This window comes from Mesitornis unicolor, unplaced genomic scaffold, assembly GCF_000695765.1.
Source record: "Mesitornis unicolor isolate BGI_N332 unplaced genomic scaffold, ASM69576v1 scaffold48277, whole genome shotgun sequence".
In the NCBI taxonomy this organism is placed as follows: domain Eukaryota; kingdom Metazoa; phylum Chordata; class Aves; order Mesitornithiformes; family Mesitornithidae; genus Mesitornis; species Mesitornis unicolor.
In genome coordinates, this window is record NW_010195455.1 from 16,939 (window position 1) to 30,598 (window position 13,660).

The 13,660-nt window shown below is 40.2% G+C and overlaps 1 protein-coding gene across 1 annotated transcript in view; it reads right to left on the reverse strand.

Annotated features, from left to right (window-relative positions):
• RSF1 (remodeling and spacing factor 1) overlaps positions 1-11,496 on the reverse strand; it is a gene marked incomplete at its 5' end in the record, with an annotated part of 19,373 nt that extends 7,877 nt beyond the window's left edge. The window contains 6 exons of the mRNA XM_010188099.1: positions 842-951; positions 2,244-2,298; positions 3,821-3,900; positions 5,536-5,640; positions 7,240-7,437; positions 9,779-11,496. Coding sequence (XP_010186401.1) covers positions 842-951; positions 2,244-2,298; positions 3,821-3,900; positions 5,536-5,640; positions 7,240-7,437; positions 9,779-11,496 — 2,266 coding nt within the window. The remainder of the gene's footprint in view (positions 1-841; positions 952-2,243; positions 2,299-3,820; positions 3,901-5,535; positions 5,641-7,239; positions 7,438-9,778) is intronic.
• Positions 11,497-13,660: the final 2,164 nt, after the last annotated feature.

Sequence of the window (13,660 nt, forward strand, 5' to 3'; positions counted from 1 at the left end):
GAAGATACCCTACAGGCAAGGGTTTTTTTTCTCCTGGTCAGATGCTGCCTGACCTGTCATGAACACAACAGCAAATCTATATAATCTTGTCTGTAACATAATGCTCCCTACAGAAATACTTGATTTCCCAAAGCAACAATGGCATTTTCATTATTGTGGCTGCTTCTGCTGTTAATTTCAAAAGTTACCAAAAATCAAAAGCTAAGCAAGATCAGAGGGAGTTTTCTGAATAGGCTGCAAAACTCAAGAGTATTCAAACACCACTCCTGTCCTCAACAGCAAAGCCAGACTGAATGTGAGTTTAATTGTGGTTATTGTCAGAAAGTTTTGGAAGCTGTAATGTTCTAATTTTTTAGTATAAAGGTCTACGTAAAGCAAGTACTGTGCCAAAGGCAATGCTATTTTTTATATTCCTAATGCAGCTGGGACAAATCACAAGCTCTCAGACCAACACATTCTTCTCTAATCCCAAAAAGCAGCCTATTTGCATGGTGGACTGAGAAGGGTACTGGGCATCTCAAGGTATTATTCAGAAAATAATTTATAAACAAGCACCTATTGTTTGATATTAAGATCATGCTGAATTTTGGAAACTTTAGTGACCTGTTCTACTTAGAGAATGCAAAGAGAGAATTACGCATCATCCCTTCACGATACCACTTCATAGGCTTTTACAACCATCAAACACTGGTTATGCAACCAGTATTCAGAGGGAAGAACAAAGATGCTGTAGATGGGCTTCTCTTAAATGTAAAAGTGTGCATGAGACTGGTGGGTTGCTCGAAAAAGAATACAAGTGTGGCTTTTCCATGTTTTCCAGCTATTAAAACACACTGCTGACCTGTAGCTTATGCATTTCCGGGTTCTGGTAGACCTTCTTTCAAGCAGCTTTGATTTTGGCTTTTTGGAATCTTTCTTCTTTTCTTCCTGACCTTCAGGTATTTCTGGCTCCTATTCACGTAACACAGAAATGTCAAAAAGGTTTATATCCCCCACTCCCCCCACAGTCATGACTGAACTCCTATGATACAGATACTGATACGATCCTACGCCCAGCACAACACATTTTGGCTTCTAATGTGACTTGTCACAGCAGAGTTCACGTGAACACTTGCACAAATTGCCCTTCCTGGCTCCACAATTTCACAAACACAGAGTTTGTGATCAGGCCATGGTATCTCTGTGTTTACACAACAACGCTGAGACCATGCCTCAGCTGATGCTCCCTGGACTGGGAAATGCAGCAGCTGACCAAACTGTCGTGAGCATCTCTCCACACTGAGCACAGGGACACCTTTACATGGGGCAGTTTCACTACAGTTCCAAGCAGGTTAATTTTATGATATTGTTTCCAAGTTATTAATTCGGAAAAAAGAAAAATAAAATCTGCCCCTAGGCTCAATTTTTCAAATATTTCCTCCCAGCCATAGACTCCTTTGCAAGTTTGTAAAATCTGTTATCATTTTTCTATTATCCAAAGACAGGGGGAGAAATTTGGCTTTATTACAGTCAGTCAGAGTGGAAAGTCTATGTTTAAAACATACAAAAGTTTCACTTTAAACTCTCATGCAAAGAGCAGATTATATAATTTTGGATAAAGGCATTTGGCTAAGACTTCAAGAAAATCACTTTAAAATATATTTAAGAAGTGAGAAGAGGTTGTTCTCCACAAGAATAAACATTTTTCCTCTTCTGTAAAGGGAAGCCATAGAAAAGCATCTGTTAGCAAAACAGTAAGTGTTTATAGTTTTTAACTACATGCGACTTCAATATACATTTGTTGGGGGCAAACGTTATGCTTCTAATAGCTACTACATAATCCCTCTGAATCACAGGCCAGAAACATTTGTTTCCATCAGTTCCAAAGGAAAGCTGTGGCAATTAGCTCCATCCTGGAAAACCACACAGCAGACACCAGAGTTCAATAAACCGCATCCCACCTTTATAAACTACAGGATGGTGGAACACTCTACTCAAAACCCAACTGCAAGAGGCAGGGAGGTGACTCTGGGATCCTTCACTCACAGAGGACTCTGTGTGGCACCAGTTGGCTCTAATAAATGTGAGAAAGCTCCCTCGGTTTCTCTGCTAAATTCAATCTCAGTCTAAAATGAAGGGTCTAGAATTATTTCTAGAACTCTTATTATAGTCTGATTTTTGTTTTCAAGATGTCACTTCTAACGCACCTCTGTGAAACTCATGAGAAAATACACCAATAATACAACACAGACACAGTAACTTACCTGGGGTGGAATGATGTTCTCAATACTGATACCCACATATACCAGCCGCTCTTTTCTTTAGGAGAGAAAAAAAAGGAAATAAACTTACAGAAAAACTGCAGAAACCCAAAATAATGCTGTAATTAGCACTATTTGAAATAACTCAAGCTCATTTCTCTTTTTAAAAGACTGCAAAAAAAGAATTTAAAATAATTTAAAAAAACAGTGTTATGATATAGATTAAAAAAATCGGGTTCATTTGGGTATGAGGATCAGACTGCAAAATAGTTGTTAAACATGTTTCAGGCATTGAAAAGTGCTATAGTAGCAATTGTATGCTCTCCTGTAACCAGTACAAGATCGTATTTTTATACAACACTGGTGATTTCAAGAACACAAGACAGACTGGAAAAAGCCTGCATTTCATACAATGTTTGCCAACAGAATATTTACCAAAGTAGGTCCAAAAATACTGTTCACTAGTAATGAGTCTTCCCAATACAAAAAGAGCAAACACAGTTTCTTTGTGTCCCATTCTCCTGCACAGACCGAGGCTGTGTATAAGCTGAGCTCACACATAAAAATAGCAAAATGTTTTGTTCCCAAAGCTACAAATTCCCAGGAGTTGGCAAGCCAAGGATAATTTTACTACAGTGTGAGCAGAAGCAGCGATGTCAGAACAGTCGGTACCTGATCTGGCACTACCATCACTGCTGCTGCGACAGCAATAACAGACAGGAGATGTGGAGGAAGCTGAAAGCAGGCACAGATTGTGCTTTGCTCTTCCCAGCACCAAATCTCTATATTCTGCCTGATATTACTGCATATGCCACAGATATAAAGCTGCTCAATTGCTTTCTTTAATGGGGTCTCACCTTCTGGTGAAATTTGCCTTTTAAGATACAATTCATGCAAAGTTTTGTTTAATAATGCATGCAGATTTTATAAAATTTTGCCAAGTGCTCAATACATGTCCTAAAACGTATAAATTATGCAGCCTGTGTTTCGTGTCCCTCATTTTCAGGTCTGAAAACTGCAGAGAGGCTGTTCCAAACATTAAGGATGTTGTTCATTGCATTTAGCCTTTGGTAGTGGCGGGGTGGACACAAAATTTCATTTAAAACTGTAATTCAACTGATCCATTGCATTACAGCAACTGCATAATCTTGAAAATTTGGCAAAGTTTAACAGAATCTAAAGCAACAAGACTCAAAACTCACATTGATCTGGACAACCTTTGTAACAAAGTCAGGGTTAACCTTGGTTACAACAGGAACTCCACAAACTGCTGACAGTAACACATGCAGCTGAAAACCATTTAACTACTGGTATGGAAAAGCCAAATTGGCATTCAGGCACCTTGACCAAAGTTTAATACCAATGTATTTGCTTAGCTTCTCCATTTTTGGGACTTTTTCTCCCTTCTTGTAAGCTTACCCAGCACTGTGCCACCAATTATCAGTGGGAAGCCAAAACTGGTCTCACCAATTCCCAGTCTCATCACTATTTTCCTCCCCAGTCCCCCATTATTTCAATGCTTGTTCAGTTATTGCTACCCCTCTGCAGAGCAGCTCACTCTGAACACAACCAAACAGTACCTGCGCTCTGCACGCTCCTTCTTTTTTAAGACAACATCCAGGTCTTGTAATTGTTCTTCTAATTTCTCGCAGAGTAATTTCTAAGGGAATGAAACACAGTATTAGTTTCCTTCATAACCAACAGTGTTCATCTGCTGTTCAGACACTTCACTCACTACTCCTGTATTTGTCACATTGATGTCTGGAAGAAGGGCGAGTGTCTTGCTACCTTGAAGGCTTCTCTTTGATGAACAGGGCTTTACAACAAAGACTCTCTTCCTAAAACACGCGTGCTTCTCCATCAACTGCTACAGAAATGCATCCTCCCAGTAACTGGCATTAACTGTAGGAAGCAATGTGGCTAAAGCAAGCATTAAAGATGCTTAGAATAAACATACTTCTAAATTAGTTCCCCATTTTTTACAGTATTTTCAACTTAACATCGGAGAATCTCAAGAATTTCACAGATGCACATAATATATATACACAAAGCTGAGTGCCTACACACATGGTGATACCTGCCTGTCTCTTATCTTAATTGTTGGAAAACACTTGAGTCTGTGGACACTGCAGTAAAAAACAGAGCTATATTTCAGCATCATTTTCTTACCAAACGTTCCATATCTTAGAAGGCAAATTAACACCTAAGGAGCCACATGTAAAAATTACTTTCTAGGGACAAGTTGTGCCCTATTCCATGTTAATGCCCTCACTGTACTATTTCCAAGGATGATCTCCACACTTTTACAAAAGTTATTTTTCATGTTAAAAATTACTAAACAGCAACAGAGCAAGGAGATGCTCTTACTGCACCCTGCAATCTCAAATTTTGTAAGAAAAACTATGTATTCAAGATCATCACTATTTAAGAAGACTCCTCAGAAGACAACTAAAAACACATGTTAGATACAGCCACATCATCCCCTGTCCGGTGTGAGTGGCTTCTTGCAGGGCAACAGCATTTTTGGCAAAGTATTTTTCTAAAAGCAAGGAAGTGGCTTGGGATCAGACAGATTATTCATGATTATTCATTCTATTAATTATTATTTAACATTCTGTTCATTATTATTGAACGTGAACAGCATCACACACTCTCTGCACCATCCCTGCAAGTCTTGCTATTTCAGGTGTGCTTTAAAATGAAACTGGGCACATGCTCTGATTTTTTTTTGGCAGAAGCAGCTTCTAACCTGCAAAAAAATGTCTGTACTTATCTATTACTCGACAAGGACAATGCTGGCTTTCCCAGCAGAGGCAAACTCTACCGTGAGACTCAGTAGGAACAGCAAATTTCTCTAAACAGCTTCTGAGCAAATGTCTCTGGAGAAGGATCAGGACTTCAGAACCAGCTGCTCGTCCATCCCTCGCTGCCTACTGCTTCCCCTTCAGGAGCACAAGAGGATGTTTCTTTTGGAAAAATTAAGGCATTATGTTTTCAATACTATCTTAGTCTTGAGGTAATTTAACAAAAGATGGGAGAAAAGCAGTGTGATTGGAGATTCCCATCTACGTGTCAGCAACGCCCAGGCATTCATCACTACTAGCAAAAAAGAAAAGTAAAAGGAAAACCACCTCACAAAGCTCAGCTTTACCAATGGGCAAGAGGGAAGATCAGCATCCTACAATTCATCACAGGTTATTTTTTAACAGAAAAATTACAAAAGAACTCCCAACAAATCTCCACAACCACAAATAGAGCTGAAAAGGAGAGCAGTAAAGTCAAACAGGAGCCATACATGCTGGCACGGTGGGCAGAACCACTCTCCGTCAGGGATTATCATCAGAGGAGGGCGAAGGCAGGCTGTGTGGTACCCACTGTCGCAGGAGTCGCACAACAAAATCTGCAGAAACAAAGTGAATCATGAGGATCTTTTGGCACTCACAACATGTAACACGCTCCAGGACTATTCCACCAGCCAACGCAGAAGCGCTTTATAAATACTTTCACAGAATCACAGAATGTTAGGGATTGGAAGGGACCTCAAAAGATCATCCAGTCCAATCCCCCTGCCGGAGCAGGAACGCCTAGATGAGGTTGCACAGGAAGGCGTCCAGGTGGGTTTTGAATGTCTCCAGAGAAGGAGACTCCACAACCTCTCTGGGCAGCCTGTTCCAGTGCTCTGTCACCCTCACTGAGTAGAAGTTTCTTCTCAAATTGAAGTGGAGCCTCCTGTGTTCCAGCTTGTGTCCATTACCCCTTGTCCTATCATTGTTTGTCACCGAGAAGAGCCTGGCTCCATCCTCACCCTTTAAATATTTATAAACATGAATGAGGTCTCCCCTCAGTCTCCTCTTCTGCAAACTAAAGAGACCCAGCTCCCTCAGCCGCTCCTCAGAAGGGAGATGCTCACTACTTTGGACTGTGCCAAAACAAAAAACCAATCCTGTATCATTTATAGCTGTTTCCAGCACTGGGGGTGGTTTTTATGAGAATGTTTAAATAGGAAGGAAGGAGGAAGTTTTCTATTTTAAACCCAGACTTTCTATGTGTTCGCAGGCATTTACTACTGCTGGCCTACAAAGACTGTGTGCCCATAGTGTGGAGTTTGGTAACGCTTTCCAGGTCCCAGACTGAGTGGAAAACTGCATTTGGACAAGATGTGGTGTGCATCGTTTTCCCTGTGCACTCACATCCACATGAAGGAAACCGGGACGTTTCCTCAGTCAGCATGATTTTACATCCCGGATGGCAGAGATGAAGCCTTGCAGACTTCTAGGGGTATATAGAACTAGGCAACTATTACATGTTTAGCTGAGTAAAGCTTGAGATATCTCTTTCCATCAAAGCCGAGGAACAAAGCTGGCATAAGCTGTGTGAGTATCTACTGGAATATTGATCTCAAACATCCTAAATTTCAAACTTTGTCTCAACTACGCTAGGATATCTGTCACACACCTGAGAGTATGGTTATTTTGTGGATTCACAGCAGGACTGCACATTATGATTTCCCAGATAAACAGAGCAATTCCTGATGCTATCTACCACTGATGAACCAAAACCATAAATATTAGAAATAGGGAAAGCTTGCTGTGCTACTTCTCTGTGGAATTTTGCTGTTTCCAGTCCTGAGGGTGATGTGCAGCAATATCCAACGAGGATGACTACATAGCTGGGACCACGTCACGAGGTACTGGAAAGCATACGCTGCACTACTGTGGTTTCTAAATGTTGTCTCCTCTGTATTCACCGAGATAACATTGAGAATTAATCTGAGTGAGGCTAAAGTTGTGTGATACCTTATAAAGATGCTTCAGAGGTGGTAAAAAGAAGAAATAATGTCCTTCTCTCCTTATTAAAGGTAAACTCATCTACTGTCATAAATTTACCACCTATTCTCCTGTGTACAGCCACCCCAAAGGATGACGTGCCTTCAGATCCCACCAAAGCCAACCCACCCAACCTGACAGAACAGCCAGCAGCAGCTTTCCCCAGATCCTACCAGCTCGGGGTGATTGGGAAGGCCACACTTCTTGCATGGCTCATCGTCATCAGCAGGTGCAGCTTCTTCCTCCTCTTCCTCTTCCTCTTCCTCCTCCTCCTCTGAGTTTTTTTCACTCTCCGAGCCCTCACTTTCTTCATTACTTGAGTATTTCCACCTGCCCCGTGTCCGCGTACCCGTCCACCGAACTTTGCTTCTCTGTGAGACACCAATTCAAAGAGAAAACACAAAGGAAGCTCACAGAGTTTCTTCCCAGATCTTAAAAAAATCTTTGTCTCTACAGTGAGGTGATTAATTTCCAGCAGAACAGCTGCAGTAAATGTACAGCAGAGCATTTCAAGAAGATTCTCTTTAAAAGCCTTAAAATTCAACAGGACAATAAAGGGAGAAAAATTCACATCTACCTGCAGAAAGATTTAAAAGGACGTGACAAATTTGTCACTCAGCCCCTTTTTTTTCATGTTTAGACACAGCAAACTTGCTTGTGAACATGGTAAATTCCACATTTAATCTTTCCGATGAGAGCTTTCCTCAATGCAATCAGAATCTTCGCCCCCCACCCCATGCACAGTTTGTGACTTTTATTTCACTTTAGGAAAAGTGTTTGCACTCTAACAAGGCTATGAAGGATTTCTAGTGCTTTCCGCTAAAATGGGATTACTTTTCTGAAACAGAATCACCTTTTAAGTACATAACTTATGTCTGGATCTTTTCACATTTGTATTTCTCCATTATTTTTCTTAAGTGAAAACTGATTCAGTTGATGCTTCTTCCTTTGCTACTAAAAGGGCATTGACCCCTATCATATTTGGAATGAGAAAACAGCTTTCTGTTACATTTCATAGTATTATTTCATAATACTGTTTTGAATTAGTTAAAACTACTTTCTGTAACTAGGATATTTTATATTTAAAGCAACATACCAAAGAGAAAAAGCCTTTTCTTCCCATTAACTGACGTCTTGCAGACATCGTTCTCGCCTGTTTTCCCCACCAGGCATTGAAAAAGGAAAATAACTTGTTTCGCTTTTTCAAGTTATAACATTTTTTCAAATTTGACTAAGCTGCTCATTGACCTGAACGAACTGAATGAACTAAAATGTAAAAGATATTCTATTTATCCTGCAGGAGGGGCTTGTATCAAAGCAGGATTTGTCACATTGGTAAAATTTTGTTTCAGGTTCTTAACATTAACTTCCAGCTCTCTACTGATTTTACTGTTCATTAAACTTTAGTAGCAAATGTGCTTCAAATTTATCACAGTATTAGTTTAAGTTTAGGCTTCATCATCTGTCATCATAATCTCAAACCTATTTTTAAAGACCCTTCTTTAAAACAAATATAAAAAATCCTATTAAAGATGAGGGCATTTTTCATCTTTATAAAATGACAGCAGCTTACTACTTTCAAACTTCTTCCTCTACCATACTTATTTTAAAATCTCTCTAGAAAAGTATTTTTAGATCGCTGTATCTTTCAAAAATTAAATAAAGTTAAAACTCCTATAGCAACAGTACTTAAAAATTAAAATTACTTCTAGGACTTGCAATCACTATGATTTTAATTTATTTCATAAATGAAAATTTTACAATTAACTTTTAAAGTGAAAACTTGTTCTTGCTTCTCTATGTATTTGATAGATTTTTTCGGTATAAATGGTATCATTCATTGTAAAATCAATTGTTCATTCTATGAAGGTTATTTAATATAGCAGTATGTGAAAAAAACCTCCCTAAATAGGTGAATGTCTTGGTACAGCTACAAAAATCAGTAAGGAAATGAGTAGCAGTAGAAAAATTGATGGGATTTCAAGTTGATATAAAAAGAGTACACTTAGAAATACAGACTCGATTTCTTGTTTCTTCCTTGTACTCCAGGAAAAAAAGGAAGATAAATTAATAGAAAGTGTTTATAATTGCACAGACTTAGACGGACACTACGCATATGTGTATTTTGACTTTGTGCTATAGTTACCTGACATATTGTTGAGATCTATGCTGCATAAGCAAAAGTTTATCATGAAAAAAGACACCTCCACCCAAGGTAAAGTGCATATACCACATAGGAGAAAAGCTAAACCATATCATCAACTCACTACAACAGTACCTTTAGCTTCACCTAGAAACAGAAGTCATAATATTTTTTATTCTTCACCATTAGTTGGTTCCTTTTTGGCTTACGATCATCCTGCCCCACCAGACACCAACAAGCATCCATCTAGAAAATCCACGGGAGCCAGAAGTCTCCACTCAGCCAGACCGACTCAGGTCTGCTCCTCTCGGTTTTAGAAGTCACTCGGGTTGACTTGACCCACTTAGTTTAGGTGAAGTGACAGATTTTAGAAACTGGGAAGTCAAACAGACATTAGCACTCTCCTAGGGGGTGCTTTTACATTGGTCAAGTCCACTAACTGGATTGCAAAGCTAGTTTCTTGCACAAGCTGACCAAGGGAACATAATCCTCAATATCCCTATGTACGTGAATATTCTCCTTATAAGACTGCAGGGGTTCTGCATTCCCAGGTAAGAAAACTCTATTACCTTGTTAGCCTTCGAATTTGACTCCTTCTCTTGTTTTTTTGCATCTTCTTTTCTTTCTGGTTTTTGTGCAGCTGCAGGTTTCTCCTCTTCCTCTTCAGGCCGTTTTTTGTCAGACTTCTGATCCCGAGTCTCCACGACTTTTGGAGTGGGCTTGGATATCCTCGGAGATCGCCTCAACGTGCGGCCAGCGCTGACCTCTTCTGGTGGTGTTTCTATCTTCCTCTTCCGACTGGAGATCCTGATCGTCAGCTTAATTCCTTCTTTCTGTCTTTCTGAAGTTATTTCTTTATTATCTGTTGCACAGCTTTCTTCAGAAACTAGCTTATATTTAAATTTGCTTTTAGGTAGTGGAGATTCCTTTTTACCCTCTGAGGAGTCCTCTAGATTAGAGGCATGGGCATTGTCCGATCTCTCTGGCTCTGCCTTGGCACCTTCCTTCTCTGCCTCTTGTTTTTCAAGGATGGGTGTTTCCTCTACTTTGCTCTCCTCAGGCAGAGCCACGTTACCATCAGAGCCCTCCTTTTCCAAAACGGGCTCCTCTAAAGTAACAGGAGAAGTAGATGAAGGGGGCGTCTCAGCAGCTTTTGGGGAATCGGGCTTCTCCTCAGACTCCCCTTTACTTTTCAAAGTCTCTTCATTGGACAGTGCAAGTGCGGGCGGTTCTGCAGGAGCAGATGCATTTGTGGGCTTCTCCAGACATTCTTTGGGTGGCGATAACCTGGCCCTTTTGATTTGCACGGCTGGCGTCTCTTCAGCTGTTTTGGCACAGTCTTCAGAGTTTGATGACTCTTCCACTACCATTTCAGTAGCGGTGCTGTCAAGGGGCTCTCTTTCCACAGGACTAGATTCCTCCTTTAAAGGCACTTTCTGATTGGAGACCTCAGAGACCACAGCCACGGTTTCTTTCACCACAGCTACCGCATTTTTCTCAACTTCGCCTGCTTTTATAACTTTACTAACGGAATTTAGGGAGTCCGATACCTTTTCCCCACTTTTTCCATTTTTCTCCTTTAAGGAGCTGCCATCTTCCTTTGTGCTAGCAGAGTGCTCGGATTTATTATTCTGAATGACACTTGGGGTTATTTTTTCACAGCTAACTTCTCCATTCACTAGCACTTTCCCATCAGGACATAACGCAGTGATTGTAGGGACTCTCTTAAAAGCTTCTTCTTCAGGTTTCCCTTCTTCCTTCAAGACATCCTTTGTTGGAGTAACACATTTACACAGGGGCCCCTTTATGGGACTGTCATAGTCATCTGTCAGCTTGATCTCGCGCTTTTTAAGCGGTATTTTGGCCTGCTGATCATTTTTAAGTTTCTCGCTTTCTTCCACAGATTTATCCACGTTTTCTTGGGGAGTTTTGACATTAACACAAAATTCCAACCTCTCCGGCTCATGAACTGCTATTTTGTCTGCACAACTTTTTACTTCCTTTAAGTCTTTTGGTTCTATTTTGTTTTCCTTCACATCTGCTTTAATGGGCTTGACGTTTTCTTTAAAAGAGTCACTTTCTTCTTTGACAGTCTGCCTTTCTTCATTGCATTCTGAAAGTTTCTCTAATTTTACTATTACTGGCAATTTTATAATTTCTTTTTCTTCCACTTTCTCAATTTTCACCGTACTTTCATCTTCTTTGACCACAGGAAGAGGGAGGCTTTCCAATTCCATTGGCTGCTCCTCCACCTCCTCTTTTTCTTCTTTGATTTTTAATTGATTTTCTGTTGGCAGAGAAAAACAGCTATGAAACAACCAGGGCACCTACAGGATTACAAAGAGCATCCATCCAAACAAAGGCCTATCTAAAAAACCCAAAGTCCCTTACAAACGGATCTTCTCCCATTGAATTATTGGCAATCTGGCTCCTCTAACACTGTCATTGAATGAGCAGGTTGCCAATTTTTAGCTACAGTATCACAGTTCAGTTTAAGTATATACCAGGATAAACCTAAATTTCAGAAGCCATAAGCAGAAATCTAGATTTATCCTTCTTTTTACAGACATCTCAGTCCCTTCTTCAGTAGCACCATGATACTTTCTGAGAACACGTAAAGCCTAAGTACTGGGTGCACGAAGCATCAACTCAATCTCACTTGAGTTTCCGAATTATTTCCCAAACCAAAACTTGCTGTGAGATTTCATGGTCTTCAAGTGAAATTCCACAGAGAAATCAGTACCCCGAATGCACACATTTTTATTTCAAGAAATCACAGAATCACAGAATACCAGGAGTTAGAAGAGACCTCAAAAGCTCATCCAGTCCAACCCCTGCCAGAGCAGGATCACCAGACCAGGTCACACAGGAACACGTCCAGGCGGGTTTTGAATGTCTCCAGAGAAGGAGACTCCACAACCTCTCTGGGCAGCCTGGGCCTGGGCTCTGTCACCCTCACAGTAAAAAAGTTTTTCCTCATGTTCACATGGAACCTCCTGTGCTCCAGCTTGCTCCCATTGCCCCTTGTCCTGTCATTGGCTGTCACTGAGCAGAGCCTGGCTCCTTCCTCCCGACACTCGCCCTTTACAAATTCATAACCATGAATGAGGTCACCCCTCAGTCTCCTCTTCTCCAAGCTAAAGAGACCCAGCTCCCTCAGCCACTTATGAGGATAAGGGAGATGCTCCACTCCCTCAGTCATCTTTGTGGCTCTGCGCTGGACTCTTTCAAGCAATTCCCTGTCCTCCTTGAACTGAGGGGCCCAGAACTGGACACAATATTCCAGATGTGGTCTCACCAGGGCAGAATAGAGGGGAAGGAGAACCTCTCTGACCTACTGTTGTCACTTATATGCACAGTTAAGATATTGGAAATGCCTGAGACAAAGACAATTCTGCTGGTGTTCATCACAATTTACTGCAATTTCTACAGTGGTCTTCTAATGGTTGCAGAACAACTCAAACTTTATCTACATGTTTTATTTCTTTCTTCTGTCCTACACTGTTTGTTGCACAGAACGAGAATAAAATAGCGAGTCTCTCTCTTGGACACTCAGAACCAAGACAGCCCTTGCCCGATTCCATCCATCAAATTAACTTACACAGATCTGAAGACACCCATACTAACACACTGGAATCCTTCCTTTTTTTTTCTGATTGTGAAAACCTGTCCCTGTATTTTAACAAAATGGCAAGAACCAGGGTAAAACTGCTTGGAATAACAAGCTTTTACCTTTTCATAACCTAAAAAAGATCAGATTCTTAGAACACAAAATATTTCAGGCTGATGCTTAGTAAAACCAATGCACAAACCATCAAGGCAAGTAAGGTACTACATAAGTGCAATGACATGATGATAAGGAAGGAAAAAAGGTTCCCGTTAATAAGAACGATTCAGCAGAGGCAGCTAAGGACCACTTCACTTGTACAATTTTACTATTTTAAATTGATTTAACAAGTTCATCTCTTGAAAAACCACGTAGATTGTGGAACATCTGAGGAAGCAGCCTGATTCCAACTCAAAAGCAAAAACCACACCCAATAGTGTATCGATTTCAATCATGGCATTGCACAAACAGGTGTTTTTTCCTTCCTTTCTAAAATTTTCAAGTTGCTAGGATAGGAAAAGTTTGGCAACAGTTCAACGCCCCACAAAAACATACAATGTTATTTATAATATTATGCAAAATGTACAGCAAAAATAAAATGGCTCAGAAAATAATTGATACACAGCTCTCCTGTAAACTCTTGAGCCTAAATATGCACTAAGAAAACTCCAATAATGTTTTTAATTTCAAAGTATTCAATAATTACTTGACTTACTTTGAATAGAAACATTTTTTGTGGGCTTTTTTTTTTTCCTGAAGTCCTAATCTAACACAGTAACTGCTCATTAAGTTGAAAATCACAGAATCACAGAATCAGAATGTTAGGGATTGGAAGGGACCTCAA